At 44.9% G+C, this 21052-nt stretch overlaps 2 protein-coding genes across 5 annotated transcripts in view; one reads left to right on the top strand and one right to left on the bottom strand.

Annotated features, from left to right (window-relative positions):
* TRAFD1 (TRAF-type zinc finger domain containing 1) lies at window positions 1-9461 on the top strand. The gene is made up of 12 exons (XM_038187306.2): window positions 1-155; window positions 414-477; window positions 1518-1653; window positions 1727-1780; window positions 2778-3192; window positions 4515-4778; window positions 5605-5675; window positions 5873-6088; window positions 7031-7163; window positions 7459-7768; window positions 8157-8229; window positions 8599-9461. The coding sequence occupies exons 2-12, from the start codon at window positions 428-430 to the stop codon at window positions 8641-8643; spliced, it is 1767 nt and encodes a 588-aa protein (XP_038043234.2). The 5' UTR covers window positions 1-155; window positions 414-427; the 3' UTR covers window positions 8644-9461.
* Window positions 9462-9942: 481 nt separating this feature from the next.
* HECTD4 (HECT domain E3 ubiquitin protein ligase 4) overlaps window positions 9943-21052 on the bottom strand; it is a 70224-nt gene continuing 59114 nt past the window's right edge. For all 4 annotated transcript variants that reach the window (XM_038187298.2, XM_038187301.2, XM_038187299.2 and 1 more), the window contains exons 67-76: window positions 20267-20457; window positions 19338-19484; window positions 18372-18491; window positions 18080-18235; window positions 17151-17254; window positions 16634-16855; window positions 16047-16213; window positions 15375-15570; window positions 14352-14574; window positions 9943-13888 (exon numbers count right to left, since the gene is read on the bottom strand). In XM_038187298.2, coding sequence (XP_038043226.1) covers window positions 13752-13888; window positions 14352-14574; window positions 15375-15570; window positions 16047-16213; window positions 16634-16855; window positions 17151-17254; window positions 18080-18235; window positions 18372-18491; window positions 19338-19484; window positions 20267-20457 — 1663 coding nt within the window. In that variant the 3' untranslated portion in view covers window positions 9943-13751. The remainder of the gene's footprint in view (window positions 13889-14351; window positions 14575-15374; window positions 15571-16046; window positions 16214-16633; window positions 16856-17150; window positions 17255-18079; window positions 18236-18371; window positions 18492-19337; window positions 19485-20266; window positions 20458-21052) is intronic.

The following is a 21052-nucleotide window of genomic DNA, read 5'->3' as shown; positions in this document are numbered from 1 at the left end:
CACCCAGGGCCGTTCGAGCGGTGATCGGCACCCGCTTAGACCAATCAGCTGGCGGCGGGGGCTTGCCACCGACCAATGGGGAGGCGGGAGGCGGGCGCGGCGGGGCCGGTCGGAAGCGCGAGACCGGGCCCGGCGGCGGCTGACGGAGGAGCCGGGTGAGGGGCGGGGGGCGCCGGGCCCTGAGGGGGGGGGCCGGGGTCTCGCCTCATGATGAGGGCGAGGAGCCCTCGGGGGCCGCTGAGGCGTTTTGGGGAGCAGGGACGAAGTCCCCAGAACCGGGCGGGCTCGGGGCTGGCGGCTGTGGGGGGCACCGGGGACTGTGGGGGGGCACCGGGGCCTGACCGGGGCCTGAGGGGAGCGGGCGGCGGTCGTGTGGGGGCCGCTGGGTGCCGCTGACCCGACCTCTCCTTCAGCTCTCGCCCCCAAAATGGCCACGGCTGCGGTGCCGGAGGGGGAAACCCGGCTGTGCGGCAACTGGTAAGAAACGAAACCGAACGAAACCGGGCGGCGGGGAGCCGGGAGGCGGCGGGCAGGCTGGGAGAGGGGCCGGGGTGGTTCCTCTCTGCAGGCGCAGAGCGGTTTGCACAACCGTTACTCACCCTCCTGACGCACCTGGGCAGAAACGGAGGCGGTGGGATAAAAAGGGAGGCTTGGCTGGCAGTGAGGAGGGTGGGAAGTACTCGGCATGAAGGTTTCCTCACAGCTGTGTGGCTCAAAAGCAAAGATGTTAAAAAAAAAATAAATAAAAAATCAGTAGGTGCATGTGAAGTGTCAGTTGTTTTCCTTTGATAAGCTATCATCCCTCAGAAGCTCCAGCGTTGGTAAACATTTATTGATAACGGTGTCACTTCAGAAGTTGCATCTTAAATACCAGCAACTAAACATCATTTTTTTTTTTTTTTCTGAAGAGGACGTTGGAATCTAAACATTTTTTTGCAGTGTCCATCTGGTTTGGTTGCCAGAAGTTACGTGCAGCGTAGGCGCCACTGCTGGACTTTGTTGTTTGTCAGGCTGTTTGCTTCTTGGGGCCTGGCAGGGGAGAAAAGCGATCGGATGTAGCGTTTTGTCCTTGTGGCAGGGGAAGGTAAAAGCAGTAGGCTGTACAGGTAAAGATCCAGCACAGTAGAATCAGTTACTGAATTTTTCCAGTGTTGGACTTATTGCCGAGCTATGAGAAGCTGTGCCTTTCTTTTCAGGAAGAAACTTATTTTATCCGATTTGACTCAAACCTGGTGATAAATTTTACAGCATACAGAAGTTATCTTTCACATAAAGAAACTAATCCACCATGAATCTTCATGCTTAATTTGTGACCTTTGTATGTTAAATACATTCATATCCTGACTACACAGGAACCTAGAAGTCTGGTGGGCTCATTGTTTTTTAGTTGCTTGGTTCTATAAACTACAAAATCTTATAAAGAAACAAATGTATGAAAGCTTTTTGAAAAAAAGCTTAACATTGTTGTCAGTGTTTTTTTTTTTTTTGAAACCTAACCTCTGTGATTCTTCTTGTAGCAAAAAGGATATTCCTGTTCCTAATTTCACCATTCACGAAATCCACTGTAGCAGAAACCTCGAAGTGTGTCGCTACTGCAATGAGTCGATCCCCAAGTCCGAAATGAAGAACCACATCGAGTCGGAACACGTGCAGGTGATGAGCACAGTTCTCCCCTAAAGATGCTGATTCCTGCGGCAGTTAATGTAATGAGATCTGTTTATTGCAGGTTACCTGCAAGTGCAGCATGAAGGTAGAAAAAAGCCTCTTGGAGGATCATGAGGTTGGTACACTTTATAATTATGTACACTTGGAACATACTCTGGTGTTTCCAAGCTCTGATTCTTGAGTCTTTCTGTCAGCAAAGGCCTGGATTCCAACCCGTGATTTTTGCAGCACTTTTATTTAACCATGCTTTCTATGTTCACATGCTTTGAAAAAATGTGGTGGGAAATGGCTCAAGCCTTCACATCAAAGTGGTGTATTTGTCCTTGTTAGTGATTAAGATGAAAAATGAGGTGTAATACTTCAGAAGTACAGGCTACAACTAACTCATTTTTTTCATTCCATTAACATAATGCATTTCTGTCTCTATTGCTGTCATTGTGTGTTTTAATACGTTGTTGTGTCCAAACAGACTTTTAAAAAACTTGCAAAATGAACTAAAACAGGACACAGTGGTATTTTCGAGTTATTGAATCCAGTTCTCTGCTGCCGTAGTCAATTTTGCTATATCTTTTGGTATTTTACCTTCCTTTGGGCTCATTTAAAGATAATTTTGGAAGTGTCCTGCAGATCTGCTTATTGGTGAGGGAAAAAAATGACTTTCTTTGAAGATATGTCCAGTCCAGAGGACTGGAAGTAGTACATCCTGCAAGTTTGTGTGTAGTAAATGTGCTGTAAATCTGCTCCCCAATATAACACAGTAAAATGTTTTTTTAGCTGTACTCAATGAAACGTGGCCGGTGCTGGTTATAAATACCGCATCTAACTCTAGCTTCAGAAAGCACTGTGTGAATTTGCTGTTCAAGCATTACAAACTTAGACAATATTCTGAATATTTGGAGTGCTTCAGCTGGCATCTTTATGAGTACACAGGTTATACAACGTGCTGTTCTTTTATTTCTCACGTAGTATCTTATTTCAGGCTGCTCTTCGGTGTAGCTTTGTATCTGGCTAAAGAAACAATAGGCTGCTCAGCTCTCCAGCAAACTGAGAACCTCCCCCAGCTCTGCCTCAGTTTTCCATGCGTGAAGAATAATCTCTCTTTCTTTTTTTAGGCATCAGCGTGCCCCTTGCGTCCTGTGGTCTGCCAGCATTGTGACATCCAGCTTCCTTTCAATAAGCTTCAGGATCATGAGAGTTACTGTGGAGCTAGGACTGAGATATGTAGTGGGTGTGGTCTGAACATAATGGTAAAAGATCTGAAAGAGCACCCTCGAGTCTGTGGGAAAGAGGTGAAACAAGCCAGAGTAAGCAGAACAGTGCCTCGCTTTGAGGACGAGGATGCGGATGCGCACTTGCGCGCCCTTCGAGACATTAGAAACCAGCTGAGATCAGATAACTACCCCGGGCCCTTGTGGAGAATGCCCAGGGTGCTGGAAAGGCAGATTTATAGCAGCTGTGTAGGAGACAAAGCAATTAAGGACATTAGGAGAAGAAATGTTTCAGCAGTACAAAGAAGTCAAAGTCAAGGTAAGGTGTAGATGGGAGTAATCATTTGCTTTTAATTTGACAGCTGACCCAAGTAAAAGGCTTTGTAACTGATTTATGAGAAAATACTTAGTAATGAAAGCTGTGGAGGCAATGTGACTGCTACTATTTTGCTATGGAACAGAACTGCAAATGTGTAAGCCTCCTAGTCAGAGGAATGCTGAGATACCCGGTGTGAAAGCCCAATCTGCTGCCTCTTCTATTGTCTCAGAGAGTGTGTAACTTAAAAGTGAAATTGGGTTTGTTTGCTCACTGCAAATTCTGTCAATTTTTATTTAGCAGCTGCCTCTTCTTCAGTTAAGTAGAAGGGGAGGTAAGATCTGTGTGCGGGTTCACACACCTAGTGCGCAGCGTCTCTGCAATAACAGCCTGCCTGGACGTAGCTGAGACTGGTAGAAATGCCTCTGCTCGCTCCTAAGCCTCTAATCTCCTAGCTCCACGTGCCGAGGGGCCTGTCACGTTTCAGACATGCCCTTTCCATGAGCTCTCAGCTAAAAGTGTGCTCTGCTTTGTGGTGTGGGCCGCTCGGAGGGTTTAACACTGCAGAACACTAAATTACAGTCTGCTGTAGGAGACTGTCTGGCTTGTAGAAATAACTTCTGGGCTTAGTTCATGAAGCTAAAGGCGTGGAGAGCTGTAACTTGTCAACTTGTGTTGAATCCCAAGCTGTGCTCACAGTTAGGATTTCTATGCACGTTGTAAGCTTTGTGTAAAACTCTGGTGTAATCAGGACAAGTGAAATGCCAGCGATGCTGGAAATACGGCAGTGTAGGGGGGAGCTGAGCCTTTCTTTGGACACCATCAGCTCTGTCTTGGGTGCTGTTCTGAACAGCACTGGTTTCAGCATAACTTTACTACCAGGAAACGTTTTGGGGATTTTTCTTTCGTACATGTATAATCCCCCCTGCTGTCAGGTGTAACTCCAAGGAGTTAGTTTCCCCACCCATATCTTGAAGAAAAGGCCCAGACCGCAGTGTTACAACTGAGGGTAGGTTACAGAGCTTTCCTCCGTGGTTTTGTTTAGCTCCCATCACACTTAGGCGCAGGCCTTACCTGAGCTTTTGGTGTAAGACAAACAGCTTTTTTTCCCCCCCTTTATCTGCTTGTTACAAACAGAAATAGGATGACTGCCTTCCTCCCTCCTCCCAGTCAATACGAGGAGTGTCCTTCTAGGTTTTGAAGCACTGAACTCCTTGAGTGTCCATGTGTGAAGCACTCTTGGTTGAACTAGCATGACGTATTTAAGTGAGCTGCTTGTTGCAGGCTTAACGTTCTCTAAAATTTATGATATTTATATTTTGAAGAGCATGAACTGGAGCAGTGGGAGAGAAATAAAAACACTAACTCACTCTATGGAGAGCGGAACGCCAATTTAGACTACATGCTGGCCCTTAGCCTGCAAAATGAGAATCCTCACAACGATGCTGCAGCAGAAATTGACGGTGACTTCTGGGAACACTACTACACCAAAGAGTCTGTGCCATCTGCCTGCCCTGATGAAACAGACAACTCAAATATCTTTTCTTGTGACTCTTTATTGTCTCTTAGCACTTCAAACCACATAAAAAGTAAGTATAAATGCTGTTTGTTTTCTCTTAAAGTTTGAGGGAGGAGAGAGAGAGAGAGTTCTTGGGTTCAGAGTGCTAAAGATTGTCTATTGATGTCTTTAAAACATCAAAATGAGTCTTTGAGACTCCCTCTAAATCATTTTTAGATACCTAATGCATAGGAGATTAGATACTCCATGAAGACCATATTCTAGACTTTTTTTCTTTAAATTTTGTCTTCCTCAAAAATAGTAATACCTCTTAGAAAGAAGCTAAAGACAGCAAGGGGGGAAGAAGAAATAAAAGCTATAATGGATCTTTGATCTTGATATGTTCATAAAAAAGTTCTTTTTAAATCAGAACAGTTTGGAACAGCAAAGGGAAAGGTGGTGATGCTATTCCAGGGATGCAGCAGTGCCTTCAGTTCCAAATGAAGCGCTTGTGTACCCAACTTGATGTTGTTCTTGGGTGATTTTTAGAAACAAAGTGGTGAGAGATTTATAGTAATTGTAGGTGACAGGGAAGGGAGACCCAGGTGAGCCCTGAAGTGCCACCTTATTTTGAAAGGAAAAATGGTGCAAAAGGGTTTACCTGAGGTGGTAATATGCTTGTGTGTCAAACCATTTGATACATTTCTGACCCCAAAAGATTGTTCTGACTCTGGGTGATGTGAAACTTGCTCGTGAAATTCAGCAAGTGGGACTAAAGTAACTGCTTCCTCAGCAGTTGCTCTGGCTGCTGTCCTGTGGCACAACAGAGATCTGTCGCTTAGGAATTCTGAAGTTGAGTTGGTCCGATTGCAGCTGACTTTTTTGTGGTAGAGGATATAACTGTCCTTACTTTGCAGGTGATGAGATCATGTTGCCGTGTGAGTTTTGTGAGGAGCTCTACCCTGCTGAAGATCTGATTCTTCATCAGGTGTAGTACTTCTCTTTGTGCTGTATCCAGGGGCTTGCAGTTGAGCCTTTTTTTCTGTTACCTTGACTGAACAAGGGCGCAGTGTTCACTCGGTGATACTGTCAGAAGCCTAGCAACTGTATCTTTGCATAGCATGATTTTTAAACCCGCATACGCTAAACGTGGTAGCTAACTTTTCTGTTTTAATTGCCTAACAGACAGGTTGTAACCCAGCGAGTGCCTTTGCCTCGTTCAGTAAAAGAAGCTCCTCTCCAAACCCACGGAAATATGATGGGCTGCAAGACCTTGGTTCCAGAAGCTGTAGGTCTGTTTATTCACCCCAGCACCAAGCTGTCCAGGCAGAAGCAAACATTATCATTCCCTGTGAGTTCTGTGGCATCCCACTAGAAGAGGAGATCCTCTTCCATCATCAGGTAACAGACAGAACTTGATTCGTTCTGCTGCATGTAGTTGTTCAAGAAGTATTTCAAGTGCTGTGCCTTTGGGGGTGGGACGTTTCAGGAATCAGTGTAACTGGCCCTTTATCGGGTCTTCCTGAAGCCTCTTGGTTCTGTCTGAACTGTTGTGGTATGCTGGGGCTCTTACTGAAAAAAGAACAGTCACTTTGAAAGCTCACATGGAAACTGAAAAAAATACCATTAAATTTCAGGGCCTAAATGTTTGAGCTGTGTGTAAAAGTTAGGCTGAAACCAGGATGTGTGAATTGAAACTAAGGGGGGAGAGGTGTGCAAGCCTATACCCTGGGTAGGTAAGAGAGGAAGGAAACAACAGACTGCAAATGTGGGAAGTGGAGAAATGCCTTGGAGGGTAAGAGGTAAAGAGAGAGTACAGGTAAAAGCATGAATGTATCTGAAGCTGGGCCTGAGAGAGAAGTGGTGCCTTTATGAAGTGATGGATGCTGCAGGTTGCTTTTTAGGGTATTCTGCTTCCTCCATACATTGCTGCCTCTTCTACTCTTCTACTACAGAAAGCACACCAGCTCTTGGTATTGCTGGAACTGCTGCTGCTTTTTAAGAATGATGGACAGGTGCCAAGTAGGCTGCTTGGTCCTTTAGTGCTTATTCAGAACACCCCGTAAGAGACCGTATGGTCACCGGTTGGTTGGCAGCGAGGCCCCGCATTGCAGGGTGGTTCTGTTCAGCAGGGCTGCCTGATGCTGCCAGGCCCATTTTTCTTTAGGTCCTGTGGTAGTGAGCAACTTCTCCTAAGCTCTGTGACACAACAAGCCAGTGTATGCCTCTTCCTAAAAACAACCCCCTAAAAACCTTAGTGCTTTTGGAGGGTGATGCTTTGTGACGTTTTTACAAGACTAAATTTGAAGGAGCTGTCATTTAAATCCCTGTGGTTTGCCCTAGGATCAATGTGACTTGCGCCCAGCCACAGCCAGCCCAGCTGGCAGCTTCCCATCGCAGCAGTCGGCGTCTCCTCAAGACAACAGGGAGAGAAGAGAATCACCGGAGCTGGTTCGGAGGCGAATCAGGCATCAAGGTGTGGGCAGCACACAGATTTTTATGCACAGTGCTTTCCTTTACACTTCCAGGAGCACTGTTTGTGTTCCAAGCTGAGTAGATATTATCTTTTTCTGTCTCCAAAGTGTTAAAGTCTTCAGTCACCTCCCACTGCTCTAGTTTTATGCGGAAGGATTAAATCTCTGAAACTCGGTATCCTTACAGCTCTCAGTTATAGAGCCCTGTGCTGCTGGACTGGAAGTTAGGTCTAGTTCTGTGATGTGAACACATTTTGCATTTACTGTTCCTGAATTGCTCCCTTGGTGTCCTTTCAGGAGATGTTTCTCCTCGGAGCATAGAAGGCTTCAGGCAGCAGAGGCTCAGTTACCCTGCGCGAGGGACCAGGTCGCTGAGCAATGCGGCAAACGCCAGGAACACACCACTGAGCTCATCAGGAACTGTGAGAGCCGGCGAGGCTCTGAGCACGAGGGGGAAGCCAAGGAAGGTGGCTGGGAACGAGGGGAGGCAGAAGAGCAGAGGTGCAGGCGAACCTGGCGGGACAGCGCCACGCGTGAGACCGAGCCCCAGCTTCCATGCGGAAGCCTTCACGTCTGGCTTCTCGGGTGCTTCTCCAACCCGGCGCAGGTAACGCCTTTGCTTGCTGAGGTCCTGAAAACTGCTTCAAGCAGCTGCCATAAATACAAATTTTTTTGTGATGCCTTCACGGCTCAGTGCCTACTTCCTTTGCTGCTTAATCCAGCTTGCTTTAGAAGTAGCCTGAATCACCTGTGTTTTCTCTTAACGTTTTTGTTACTTTTTTTCCTGCAGTGCGTGTGTATCACTGAGGTGCCTAAAGGCAACTGAATAGAGGGTTGGGTCTTCTGCTACAGAAATAACTGCTAATATTCAGGAGAATGAAGGGCTTTTCCCTAGAGCTTCCAGACTCCCTGGTGGGGAGAGACTGTGCTTATTTGGCAGTGAGAGCACAAGTTTGCCTGCTTTGTCTGAAAGTGTCCCTGTTCTTCCTCTGCAGCTTCAGAAATGAAGGAGGGAGGAATCTGGGGCTGTCGGATGTGCCAGGCGGCTTGAGGAGCAGGAATGTCAAGGTAAGGCAGTCAGGGCGAGTGGTGCTCTGCTCTGTGCTCTCTATGCTTCTGTTTCAGAGTACCTCAGCAGCCAGCTCTTCAGTTTTTCAGTGTACAAATGTGTTAATGAGCAAAGGGTGCTGTTGCTTAATGTGCTGTTGATTTGCTGGGCTCATCCTGTTGAGTGGGACTGGTTAGGAAGAGAGGATGTTTCCTGGTGAATATCCCTCGTGTTGGTGCTGAGGGGAGCCATCCACCTGCCTCGTGCTGCAGAGATCGTGTCAGGCTGATGAGCTACTCGCAGTCCTTTCTGCTTCAGTGAGGTATTATTCCATTGCTTTTTATCCAGTACTCTTTGAAAATAGCATTTTTTTTTCACCTCTCCTTTAGGCAAAACCCCAGAGCCCTGAATTTGGTTACCTGGAGGACAAGTGACCTACCACGTATGAAAACCATGCCTAGCACTCTACGCACTCTTACTATGCACTATAGTACTTATTTATCTGAGCGCAAGTAATTGCTGTATTGCCATGTCATTGAAGACTTTATATGAATTTAAATTTTTATGGGCAGTGATCATTTTATATGTATTTTTAATTTGTGAGAGTATACTACAGGTTTTTACTTCTGTGACCTACACTAAGCAACATCCCAAGCTGCGTATTTGCTAACGGGCTCCTGCCTAGGGCCCCCCATTGTCCGTGTTTCCATGGGGCTTTTTGCAACACCCTCTGAAGGAGAATTTCTTCGCCCTTTCTGTAAGCATGCTCCCTGTCCCTCGTGTGCTACTTACTCTGCAGCCAGCAGCGCTGGATGGAGAAAACCCCAGCGAGCTCCCAGCCAGGACGTGGTAGGGGGTGAGAGGGGCTTAGGGCTGGGAGCCCCTCATCCAAAAGGCGTGGGGTTGGTGCATGGGAGCACACTGGGTGCTGTGCAGGGGCTGGTCTCTGTAACGCAGCCTGGGCTCAGGGATCCATCAGTGGGGTTTGGCTCTGCTCTCAGTGGCAGTGGGGGTGTTGCTGAGCCTGCTCCTGCTCCTCAGGCTTGGTGCTGGGTCCTTGCGGTGGGGGCTGCGCCCTCGCTGCGTGTCCTGGTTTGATACTGAACTGCCCAGGAGGTGGCTGGGGGAACCCCGAGTTCTGTGGTGGGTGAGCTCTGATCCCAGGCTGGCGTAGTGAAATGCTTTTTAATGCTGTATTAGTCAGTGCTTTTTAAACTCCTTGTAATAAAATTTATCTAATGAGACCCTGAAACATTGTGCAGTGAAATCTCTTGCATGAAGCGCTGTTGCACTGCAGAAGGGCGTGCAAATGCTCTGTGAGGGTAAGTTTCATCACTGCAGGCTTAATGACAACCTATTCAGAATCACGCCGTGCAGGCTTTATTAATTTGTGTTCCATCATTACCTGCACCAGGTCTTTGTCAATGTGCTTTATGAGTGCTGTTAGCATCCCCTGTGCTTTGGCACAGCGTAAGGGAATTAGTAATGCACAGGCTGGAGCAGGCAGGGCTTAGATAATGACTGTGGGCTGCAGCCTAAGGCTATTACCTGGGTACAGCAGCTGGGGATTAGCCGGGCTCGTTAGCCAGTCACTCTTCTAGGGCAAGGCTGGCATTAGAGGCCTCGCTGCGTGCTGAGGGCTGGGGCTCTGCTGCCAGCGGTGTCACAGCAGCTGCAGCGTGGAACAAGACTGAGAGGATCCTGGTTCTAAAATAAAGACATCTTACGGATGCTTCCACCAAAATGTAAGTGTTTATTTATACAAGAAAAGCAGAATAAATGTATTAAAAAACAGGTGGTAACCAACCTTGCAATGGCAGTTCCGGGGAAAACTGGCAAGATAAAGGAACCTACGCTGGCTCTGCTATTTTAGGAGAAGGTAGCAGGATGGCTTGGTTCAGGTACTGTTAGTATGAAAAACTACTGAGCTGACACCATGGCTTAGGTTGCATTATTTCTCATGCCTAAGAAATAGTGCACTTTCTCCATTAAGAGAAGTGTTAACAATCATTTTACTTGCTTTTCCTTTTGTACAAAATATTTACATTTCTCTTGCAAGTAAATATAAATTACAGTGTATTTACCCATAAAAGCAGGTGGGCTGCAACTTCATTTCTCGTAGTTCTAATCTGCATCAGTACAGCTTCATCACAGGAGGATTTTTTTATTATTTCCAGCCCCAAATAAGGACACAATACATCTAAAGGGATGTTAAGAATCTCCTTTATGCAGTGTACACTGTATGGCCAAGAGCACTTAACAGGTTAATGCTGTGTACGGTACCGAGATGGACACACGCCAAGCTAGAACTAATACCCAGCTTCAGAGTTTTTTCCATTGTTGAGTATAATTTTACATTCTGAGTATATATAAAAAGTCACAAACCAATCTTCGTTTTGACAAACAAGCCTATTACAGACAATGTCAAGTTCATTTAAAGCACAAGTAATGATGATTAGAAAAGCTTTTAATTAAAAGGCCATTTGTGCTACAGTCCAAACCCCTGCAGCACTTCCTTCCTAGTAACGAAAAAAAATAAACAAAACCCATCAAACACTACAACTTATCCTCTTACCGGGATCATAGTATTCTTCAGGACAAAAAAAAAAGTCAATGAAGGTTATTTATTAGTGTGACAATTTTCCTGTATAAGGAGCTTAATTTACACAGCAAAGTGTAAACAGCATTGACTAAGTTTGTTATTTGTAATCATAAATAATTAATTGTAATAAATACTTATCAAGTAATTTTACAGCACACTCTTCAGGGCCAAGATGCAGATATGTTTCTCTCAAATGTGCCCTCTGGAAGGAGAAGCCAGACATAAGCAGCAGTTATCTTACAGCTGTAATCATAGCCTTGGAACCATTGGCATACCGAGTTCTCAAACCCCTGCGCGTGAGGTATTTGACTGCACTGCAAGTCCCCCCAAAGGATTAAGGGCTTGAAAAGAGATTTAATTGAAAACCAACACCACAATTGCACTTCCATCACCAGAAAGAAACTCCAACCACCTCACTGCCAGCAGCACCAGTTCTGCCATGAAATGCAGTTGACGCTCTTTCCTTTTCCTTACAGCACCTGTTTGAGAATGCACATCCGAGATGGGAAAATATGGCCCCAAGCCCTTTCTTCTGCTCAGTTTTCCCCTTTGTCATTGTAAACGTTACCTGTGTTGCACTTACTCTGAATGATTTCTCAGCTACATATATGCTTCTACCAGGAAATGGACAAGATTCAAGAGTAAATATTCTTCCTACATGTATCTGTTCCTGTGAAAGGGAGGGACATACGCAATAGAAGGGTAACAGCTTTCCTAAGCACAGGATTTGGAGACTCTGTATGCCAACAACTATCTCTACAACTGTTGCACACACTTCTTTCCATTCACTCACAGAAGAACAAGAATATACACACTTGTTTAGGCTTTTCTCTCGCACTCACATTTTATCTTCCAAGTACCACACACTCATAATTCCCAATATTCACAATAATATACAATAAATACAGGTTTTTCAATTCCCATGACCACCGACAAGCCAAATCAGCGTATGCTGTCGTCTAAAGAGACAAAATACCAACCTTGAAGTACAGTTACACGCACACCATCATAAACCTCTCGTGTGGTTGATGTGCACCAAACACATCAGAAGAAAAATAAATAACTCGTGGCTCAGTACTGGCACTTAACTTACATATAGTATCAAGCCAAGGAGCACAGCAGTAGTTTCAGTATGCTTTCTTCAGTTCTTTAGCACGCAGGCAATTCTCACTCATTTCTGGCTCTACGAGATTAACAAAGCAACGCCTGACTTTTAAATGCTCCCACTACTGTGCAACGCTTCTACAGGAGCAAAGGAAGACGCACACGTTGATGTGCTGTTTTGAAACCACTGCAGAACATACTTTGAAACAAGAAAGTTAAATTTGGAGAACTGCTCTCTCTCCATAGTCTTCTATTATCTTTCCATACAAAATAGAAGCTTTATCTTCAACCAAATAACCTTCTGCCTTCCCCTCACCTCACTCTCCTTTTAGGTGTCACTTTTCTAGGATAATTTGCTCTTAGATCCAAAGATCAATCATTTTTGAGTACAAATACAAGTTACAGGTGTTTTACTCAGCACTTGTCAGGCCACCCCTGCAGCACGGTGCCCAGTTCTGGTCCCCACAATCCACAAAGATGAGGACAGACTGGAGGGGGTCCAAAGGAGGGCCACAACGATCTAAGTGCTGGAGAACCTGCCCTGGGAGGAAAGCCTGAGGGTGTTAAGTCTGTTCACCCTGGAGAAGATTCCAGTAGGACCTCAGCACAGTGCTCCAGTACTTAAAAGGGTGACTGCAAAGAGAACGGGAGGCTCTCCCCTCCCAGGGAGCCACATGGAAAAGAGACAGGGCAACAGGTACAAGCTGCACTGGGAAAGGTTTCATCTTGGTATAAAAAAGAAGGATTTTAGAGTGAGAACAAACAATCCCTGCAACAGCCTCCCCAGGGGTGCTGGTGGAACCCCCATCATCGGAGGTCTGCAAGATGCGACTGGACTGGGTGTTGGACAGGCTCATCCAGGCTCCCTTTGCCCAGGAACAGCTGGACCTGGAGATCTTCCCAGGTGCCTTCCGACCTGGGCTGTCCTCTAACTCTACAGCTCTGTGATTATTCTGAAAGCTCATTTGGAAACGGGGTGAAGTCACAGATTGTAAGCTTGTACTGTGGTATCTTACACCATACAGAGAGAAGCCATTTTGTTTCTGCTAATATTTTAATTACAATAAAGAAATTATTTTAGTACTAAGCAAAGCAGACATTTAAGAACACCTAGGGCAAGAACCCCACTGAATTACGGCCCCTTTCACTGTTCTCTCAGTTATAAACTTTCCTAATCACAAGTGTCCAGCTGAAAGCCCACGTTCATTGTGGCAGCTCCCCGTGTGCTTACTTATAATTAAAAAGTTACAAGAAAATGGTGGACACAAGCATGCAGTTTGGCAGCCTTTCCTGCTCTAAAACCCAAGCAAGTGCTGGAAGCCCTGCACGTTCTCTGACTGCAGAAAGGAAAGGGACTGTGCTCAGCTCCGGCAGGCACCCAGCAGTGATTCCCTCCCCTGGTTCCTTCCCCTTTGTACTCAGAAATGTTTCGAGGGATAGCGATCCATGAGCCTTTACCCCTGAGTTCTCCCAAACTCAGAACATCCTCACTTTTGTTGTGTTGGCATGGGTAATACCATTCTAAATTACAAAATTAGAAATGTACATGTTTAAAGGTTTTTCAAAATTAAATTATACACAAACTGGTCTTTACTAAACTATCCTACAAATATTCCACAAACAAGGCAGCAAAATAACCAGTCCACCACAAAATCTACAAATACAAAATGTAAGTCTTCCAGTAATTATTGTAATGGGAACAAAAGTTCAGAAAATAAATTAACCTCCAGCTCGTCACACAGTGTTACAGGAGGTATTTTTAAGTGAATTGAAGGGTTCCAACATTAGCAGTTATGAAACAATCCAGAGTCACCTCTAGGCGTTCCCTTTGTCCTCTCAGCCGCTGAGTGGGTCCTCCCGGTAGTGGATGGCGTATCGGAGCTTCTCCAGCATTATGTCCAGCGAGGAGTACTGAGGAAGTTTGATCATAAACATGCACGTCTCGACACGGATGTACCGCGAGTCTGGAGAGCCTGCAGGGAAAGGAGCACCAGCTGGTTGAATACATCCTCTGCTTTTCACCTCATTCTCCAAAAGCATCCTTCCCCACCCTATGCTTCTTAAGAACAAATATCAAAAGAATACAATTCTATGTAATTCTCCAAACCCTAAATGGTGCAGTCCCTTTTGCCCAGTTTTAAGGCCAATTTCTGTTAGTTCCATTGTTTAAAAAGCGTGCAAGACAAATACAGAAAATCTTACCATCTCCAGAAGGCACCGTGTTAAGTAGTTAAAATTTGATATTTATTTTTACAGAATTACATGATTTAAAAACAGGTTTTCTTTTATTTGTAGCTATAACTACCTCCCTCTTTTTATTTATTTATTTTTTTTTGTACATTAAATCCATGTTTAAATTAAAAAGGGGGAACTGAAGACTAGGACCATGATGTGAGCAGAACTGATTTTCTGTGCCTTCAGAGACAGCAAACACACCTGCAGCTCCATCAGGGGGTGCAATTTTCATGGGGTAAGGCGGGACGTGGGCAGTGTCGGGACCTCCATCCTTGCAAGGACACGTGAAGGGGATTCGTTCCTGGTTACAGGCAAACTTTATGAACTTGCAGAGCTCCTCCTGGGTGAACATCTCCAACGCACTCCAGAAAAACTCGATGTGCTGATCAGTTTCCATCAGCCCCACCTGGTACATCGTGTGCGCCTAACAGAAAAAGGACAAAATATCCACTGCTGTTTTCTTCTCCCTTGGTAGATCTTCCTCACTTAGACTAAGAGGATAAAAGGGGATGGTAACTGCACCTCCCTCACTAAAGTCTTCTGCCTTTTCAAAATCATTAAGAAATCCAACCACAGCAGACCATTAATATACACAGTTTTGTATCTTGTCAGACCATCAGCTTTTGTTACAGGCTCATCCTAGTCTGTCTGCCCCGCAGTGCTGGTGGAATACATTGCTTTTTTGTTTAATATGCAGGACTGGTGCAGTTCATCACTGCTGCTTAAGGAAAACAAAACAATACTGATGCTCTTTGATAAGAATATTCTATACAAAAGTTTTTTTGAAATGGCATAGTTCTTATAGTATTGAAATAAAAGTATTTAGAACCAGAAATTGTCTGTTGAACACTACTTTTAGATTTCCAGAGGTTAATTGCTATTTGAAATAGGGGCAGCAGCTCTTTCAGCCCTTAAATTCAATGACAAATATTGAGTAAAGCTCAATAAAACAGAGATGGAATTAAGATTTAATACATAAGGAAAAAAAAGTAATTTCATTATTCCTCTCTGGAACAAGCCCTGCTGCTGTTATTCCCTGAAACCTGTGAAATCTTAAGAACTTCTTTGGGACAAAGGGGTGTCCAAGTACAGGGCAGTGTGCCATACACACCACCACAGTGTAACGCAAGCAGAAGGTTCTTCTCTGACACCTTCCATGGGGAAAGATCCTCCTCTGCTTGTCAGTCCGGCAGGTTTTGCCAAAGAAGCTGCAGTTCCTCATACCTTGAGAAACTCCAGGTTGATGTATGGAAGCCCACACGTCCTCAGCTCCATCTCGAGGGGGGTCAGCGTAGTCAGAAGCTGCAGGGGAATGATAGAGCCAAGCCCTGCACGCACTGCAGTCATGCACTCTGGAGTTTGCAGCTCACGCATCCTCAAGCTCCTGATTGCAGTTGCATAAACATCCTTGTTCTCCCACCTGCAAGGGCAGAGATTCAAGACAAGAAAGGAGAGTGCTTAGGAACCCACCTGTGCTATCCCGGAACTGTTACTTACAGGAGGGTTTTATGGAGAGGTTGGTTTTGAATAATTGACTCTGAGCGTTTAGCTATTTACATTCTTATGCCTCCCAATTCAAGTCCACTTCAGCTTTCTCCTCTCTCACACTCACGTCACCCATTTCTCACAAGCCTTGTAACTGTGGGTGTTTACTTAAGCCGCAGGCAGTCGATAAGCACTGCTCCTCAGCCATCTATTTCTTACAGAACAAAAACAACAAGTAGTGCCAGAGATCCCAAGTTCCTGCCAACAAACGTGAAGTGTTCCCAGCTTGTTCTAGCCTTCAGCTGGTTACAAAAGCTTCTTGGGAGAGCTTGGCTCTGGGAAAATTATTCCAGAGATGCTTCTCTTGCACGTAACCCACTGCAACATCCTGCCAAGGAAGCTGTTACTCACCCCACTGGAACGTGCCTGCCTCTGGGACAAAGCTCCACTTCTTCCCCCGTCATGGTCAGGTAGGTGAATTTGCAGCATGGCTTATTAGGGCAGTCAGGGCTCTCTGTCGCTAGATGCTGAGAAGCAATTTCTGCACACAGAGCTTCCAGTTCAGTCTCATCATTTATCTACCACAAAAGACAGGAACAGTACCCGATGACCAACATGTCACAGCATCTCGTCCCTGTGACTCAGGTGAGGTATCAGCACGGTGTATGAGGTGCACTGATTATATCGCCTGGAGACATCACTGACACCAACAGGCAGTAACTGCTTTGGTTCGTTACTGCCTGGTTTAGTGGTGTGGAGTGTCAGTAAACGTTTCAGAAGTCTGCTGAATAGTCCTGCTGCACCTGGCAGATTGATTTGTAAAAGCTGCTCATCAGGATGTAAAATCCTGCACACAAAATAAACTGAAACACTTTGTGACCCTGCTCAAGTGACTGCGAGCAGCGAAGTTGACCACTACCAGTCAGTAAACGTAGCTGTTGGTGGAACACCGTGCTTATGGGGGAAGCCCTGAAGAAAAGAGAAAAAAAATTGCTTACATTTTCAAATTTTTTTACATAGTTGTAGGTGAGGATGTCAGCTTCCTGGAGATCAACATCAGGATCCAGTGGCTCTCCTACCAGGGTCTTCCAGAACGAGGGCAGGAGGTCAAGTGGCAGGGGAACATCTGCTCGAATTGCAATACCCAAAAGCTGCCCAAAGAAGTGAAATAGCTGCTCCTCTGCATAGGTTATAGGGCTCGGCGTCAAAATGTACTTCCCCTTTAGGAAAAAAAATAAAAAATGAGTATACAAACCAACATTTAACAATTGATGCATACCCTGCAGGCCCACAAATTAACATGATTGTGAAAATACTGGTTTGAACAAGACGAATACCACTGAATAGTCTAAGAGAGGATTTGCTCAGTTGAAAGGGACCTCACTCCAACCCCCTGCCACAGGCAGGCGTGCCACTGACTAGATCAGGATGGCCAAGACCCCATTCAACCTGGCATTGAACACATGCATTCATGGAAGGAAAGGCAACTTCATTTCTTGCACTGAGACACCACACCTTGTTCTTATTGACTGCAGAGCTTGGGCACAGCAGGAGAAGGGAGAGTGAGGAGCTCTGTAACTCTTTACAGACTTGCCAAAGAAAGTGACGGAAAGATCCACCTGCAAGAGAGAGGGACAAAATAATGAAGTGCTCTCTCAGGCTTGTAACCATTGCCATTTAATTCAGAATTTGCTGTTCTCCTTGAAATCATGTTTCAAGCTTTAGATTACATGCTTAACCTCTCTGACTGCACAGGCTTTAACAATGGTGGCGTAGATGCCAGCCCTGCCAGCCTATTATTCATGCTCAAGTTCAATTTTAATAGTTTAATTACATGCAAAGATATTCATTGAATTGCCTCCTGCTGAATCCCGAAATGCTGCTTTGTCTTCCAGCACTTTGTGTGTAAGACTAGCACGAACACTTGTTACACCAGTTGGCCTGCAAATGGAATTCATAACTCGATTAGAAGATGACGGGTGCTGTCTTCATAACAACAGGGTCCTGCAGGCAGCACATTTCCACAGCTAAAAGCAGCGAGGCAAAGTATTAGAAGTCACTGTAAATACTAAGCCGTGGAAGCAGCATTTATCTCTTCAGAGATATTGTCAGTAACAACCATGGACCTTCAAAAGAAAACTACCCTTGAGAGAAGGCATTAGGCGACGCTTTGTTCAGTAATAGGTACAAAAGTTCACAAAAAGTTAGCTAAGTTGTATGCTCACACAATTCCCTGTTTTATTAAAAGATGTAAATAAATCGGCTTGCTTAATTACTGGAAGATTCTTTTTTTTCCATCTGCAGAGCTACAAACACCACAAAGGTTGCGCTGCTCCTTAAAGTTAAGGAGCCACATTCTGGTGGAAACTGGGGTTCCACTTGGAGTAAATTCTCACAACTGTTGCCAGTGTCACCCATGTGTGAACTCTTTAATCCTGACTTACTTGTTCCATGAACCTCCTCCCCTGTGAACCGAATGTTGAAGGCGTACGTAGGGTCTCCACCACTGGCGAGTTTAACACAGAGCTGTGAGGATGGCACGCAGGCTAGCTGCCTTGCTGCCTGGCAGAAATAGGAATTTTCTGAAGAACGGATTTCCCCTGTTGAAAAATATAGGAATATAAAATTCCCATACTCGGTATTTTGCAGTAACAACATATCTGAGCTTTGTTAAGACAGATCTGACATGTTACAATGTTAAAAATGACTTTTGAAGAGGATAAATGTTTCCCTTACCTCCAACTATTTCCAGGGGATCCAGGGTGATTTCTGGGGCCGCATGATCTGCAGTTCTTTGGACAGTGGCATTCAGCACTCTGTTCATTACAGTTACTTTTGTGTCATAAAAGATTAAACCTAAATAAAGAAATGCATATTTTGCATATTTCGCATATTTCAATTGTAATCTACCCTTCTACAATCTTGCTTTCTGAAAATCTTCAGTAGCCAATGATCTCCATTCGGTATCTAAGAAATGGCTAATACACATTTTCAAATTTATTTGAAAGCATTTGCTACTGATGCTTACTAGAAGAGGTGCACTGGATTAGGACACTGATGAACACATTTCTACTGTTATAGAAATAGATCCTAGCAACTCCACCAGAAATCCTGTTAATCAGAAACACTGCCAAATAGCTTTCAGAAATTAGAAATGTTTTGACAGTAATGCTGGAGGAAAGAAAACAAGATAAAAAGTAGTGCTGTCACATTGCCTTTATGGAGAGCCCAGATTTATGGGGGAAAGAACTCTGATGAACACTCCTCACTTCTCCATACCAGGTTCCCAAGCTTTTTCCTTTTTTTTAGCTGGGCCAAAACAAAAGCCTTTGCATGCTGACACCTTTGGTGAATTTTGTATCTTCTCCTTTTTCAAATTAAAACAAATTATAGCAAGTTCTTGCATGAATCATCCCCCTTACACTACTTCCCACCTTTAAAAAAGGAAACCAATAAAAAACTAAGAAGTGCCCTTGGGTTTATGCCATTTTGGACATGTGACAGCTTATCAGGCTGAGAATACGACCAATAATCCAGTGTTTGTGCACTGAAATCACCACCTCGCATTCCCTCTCCCCTCCATATCATCATTTCTGTCACACGTTTACATGCATCCAGGTTTTTTGCAAAACATATTAAGTAGTTCACCATGGTACATAGCACAGCCTTTCAGGCAACAGCCATTCTCCCCGAGAAACTGACCTTTGGCCTCTTGCAGCAAGGCAGCAATACTGTTACTGTACATCTCGGTCTGCCGAAGCTCCACCAGCGGTAGGAAGAACGTCTCTAATGTTGTATTGAGAGACTGCAGCAGTGCAAACCGCAGGCGTAGACTTTCAACAGGAACATCTGAAGTGGGAAAGATTCAGTCAGAGATAAAGATGTCCCCTACCTGCTGTAACATCCATCCTCCCAGTGGATTCAGTCCAGGAGCCACGGGAGCTTCCTTCGAAAGCAGCCCCTCCTGACCCCTGCACATCAAAAGGGCTGACAGCACAAGAACAGCAGTGAACCACGACTTCCCTTCCTGGATGTTAAACTCCTGGGTATCTGAGTCCACTGTCTTTCATCATCATCAAATTTCCATTCATGTGGAAAAGCTCTTAAAAGTAACTTCATGCTTCAAACAGATTTAGGTGACTAAAGTCTCCCTAGGTCCAGAATTGAAATCCAACCATTCTTTCCTCCTTCAAGCTGAAAGATTGAAGCCTGTTATAGCCTGGAAGGTGTGCCTGGAGAGCACAGAACAGTTACAGTGCATTTCTAGAGACCTGGACTCCGTGTTCCCCATAGTACGCATCTCCAAAGGAACGTCCCAGATGTCTGGGACAAAAGCACCAAAGCGAAAGCACCCTATCATAAGCACCAAAGCAAAAGTCAGTTGTAACCCTGTGTTCAGTCACTTCAAGCTTGGAATATCTCTCTGCTCAGTAAACAGACCTGAGAAAACTAATCTCATGTGAAACCAGGGAGCCTGGATATCCCTGGGAGCCTCTCTTCAAAAGATTCAGCAGTTCCAGCAGGTGCCTTTCCTGGCAAACCCATAAACAGCATAGAAATAAGAACACAAAGCAAGAACACAGAAATAAGAACACTACAAAGCAATTCTAAATGCTATAATCTGCACATACTTAACAGACAGGAAATTCTGGGATCTGCTGCATCAGCTGGATCCAAATAGACTTCATGGGGATGGAGCCGTGCTGGTGTAATCGCAAGGTGGCGACAAAGCCTGTTAATGTACTGAACCAGGGCCACGTCCATCTCCAGAGTCCATTTCCGGGACGCTTTTTGAGCATGTCTTGCATCAATGCAGGCACACCTGAAACATAAGAGGCATTACACCTGTTGAAATGCAAAGGCAGTACTGCTTACTAAGAGCATGTTGAGCACAGTACCATGTAGGGTGCTCTACTTCTCTCCCTTTTCTTAAGGGGAGCTGTTTCATTACAAGAATTCCAGTTCAAAAACTGATTCCAGTACAATTGATTTCTCACCTGCATTGTCTCACTATCATTAAATAAGAAAAAAGAAAAGCATATTAAACTTACCTGCTGCACTAACCACTTCATGTTTAGAAGGAGATACAGGGGAAGGGAATGGATGCAGTTAGCTTGTGGACTGACACAGGAAGATAAAGAGGATTTGTTTAGGGACTTTCTTCCTGTACAATGTTAATGAGGAAGTAACGGTTCCCTCTCTGGCATTATTACTGATCCAGTAAGAATGCTGCCAGTTTAAATAAATACCCAATAACAGAACAAAGTCATCGCAGAAGGAGACCAGAGACTGCTGCCAGATCAATCTATAATTCTCATTAGGCCCCTTAATTATGCAATCTGAAAGTAATAACGGCAGTGTGGCAAATGATTTTTTGTTAGCTTTAGTGTGTACAAGTCAGGAACCTGCACTTTTAC

This window comes from Anas platyrhynchos, chromosome 16, assembly GCF_047663525.1.
Source record: "Anas platyrhynchos isolate ZD024472 breed Pekin duck chromosome 16, IASCAAS_PekinDuck_T2T, whole genome shotgun sequence".
NCBI classification, from domain to species: domain Eukaryota; kingdom Metazoa; phylum Chordata; class Aves; order Anseriformes; family Anatidae; genus Anas; species Anas platyrhynchos.
Note: the sequence above shows the minus strand (reverse complement) of the source record. Positions and strands in the feature narration are given on the sequence as shown.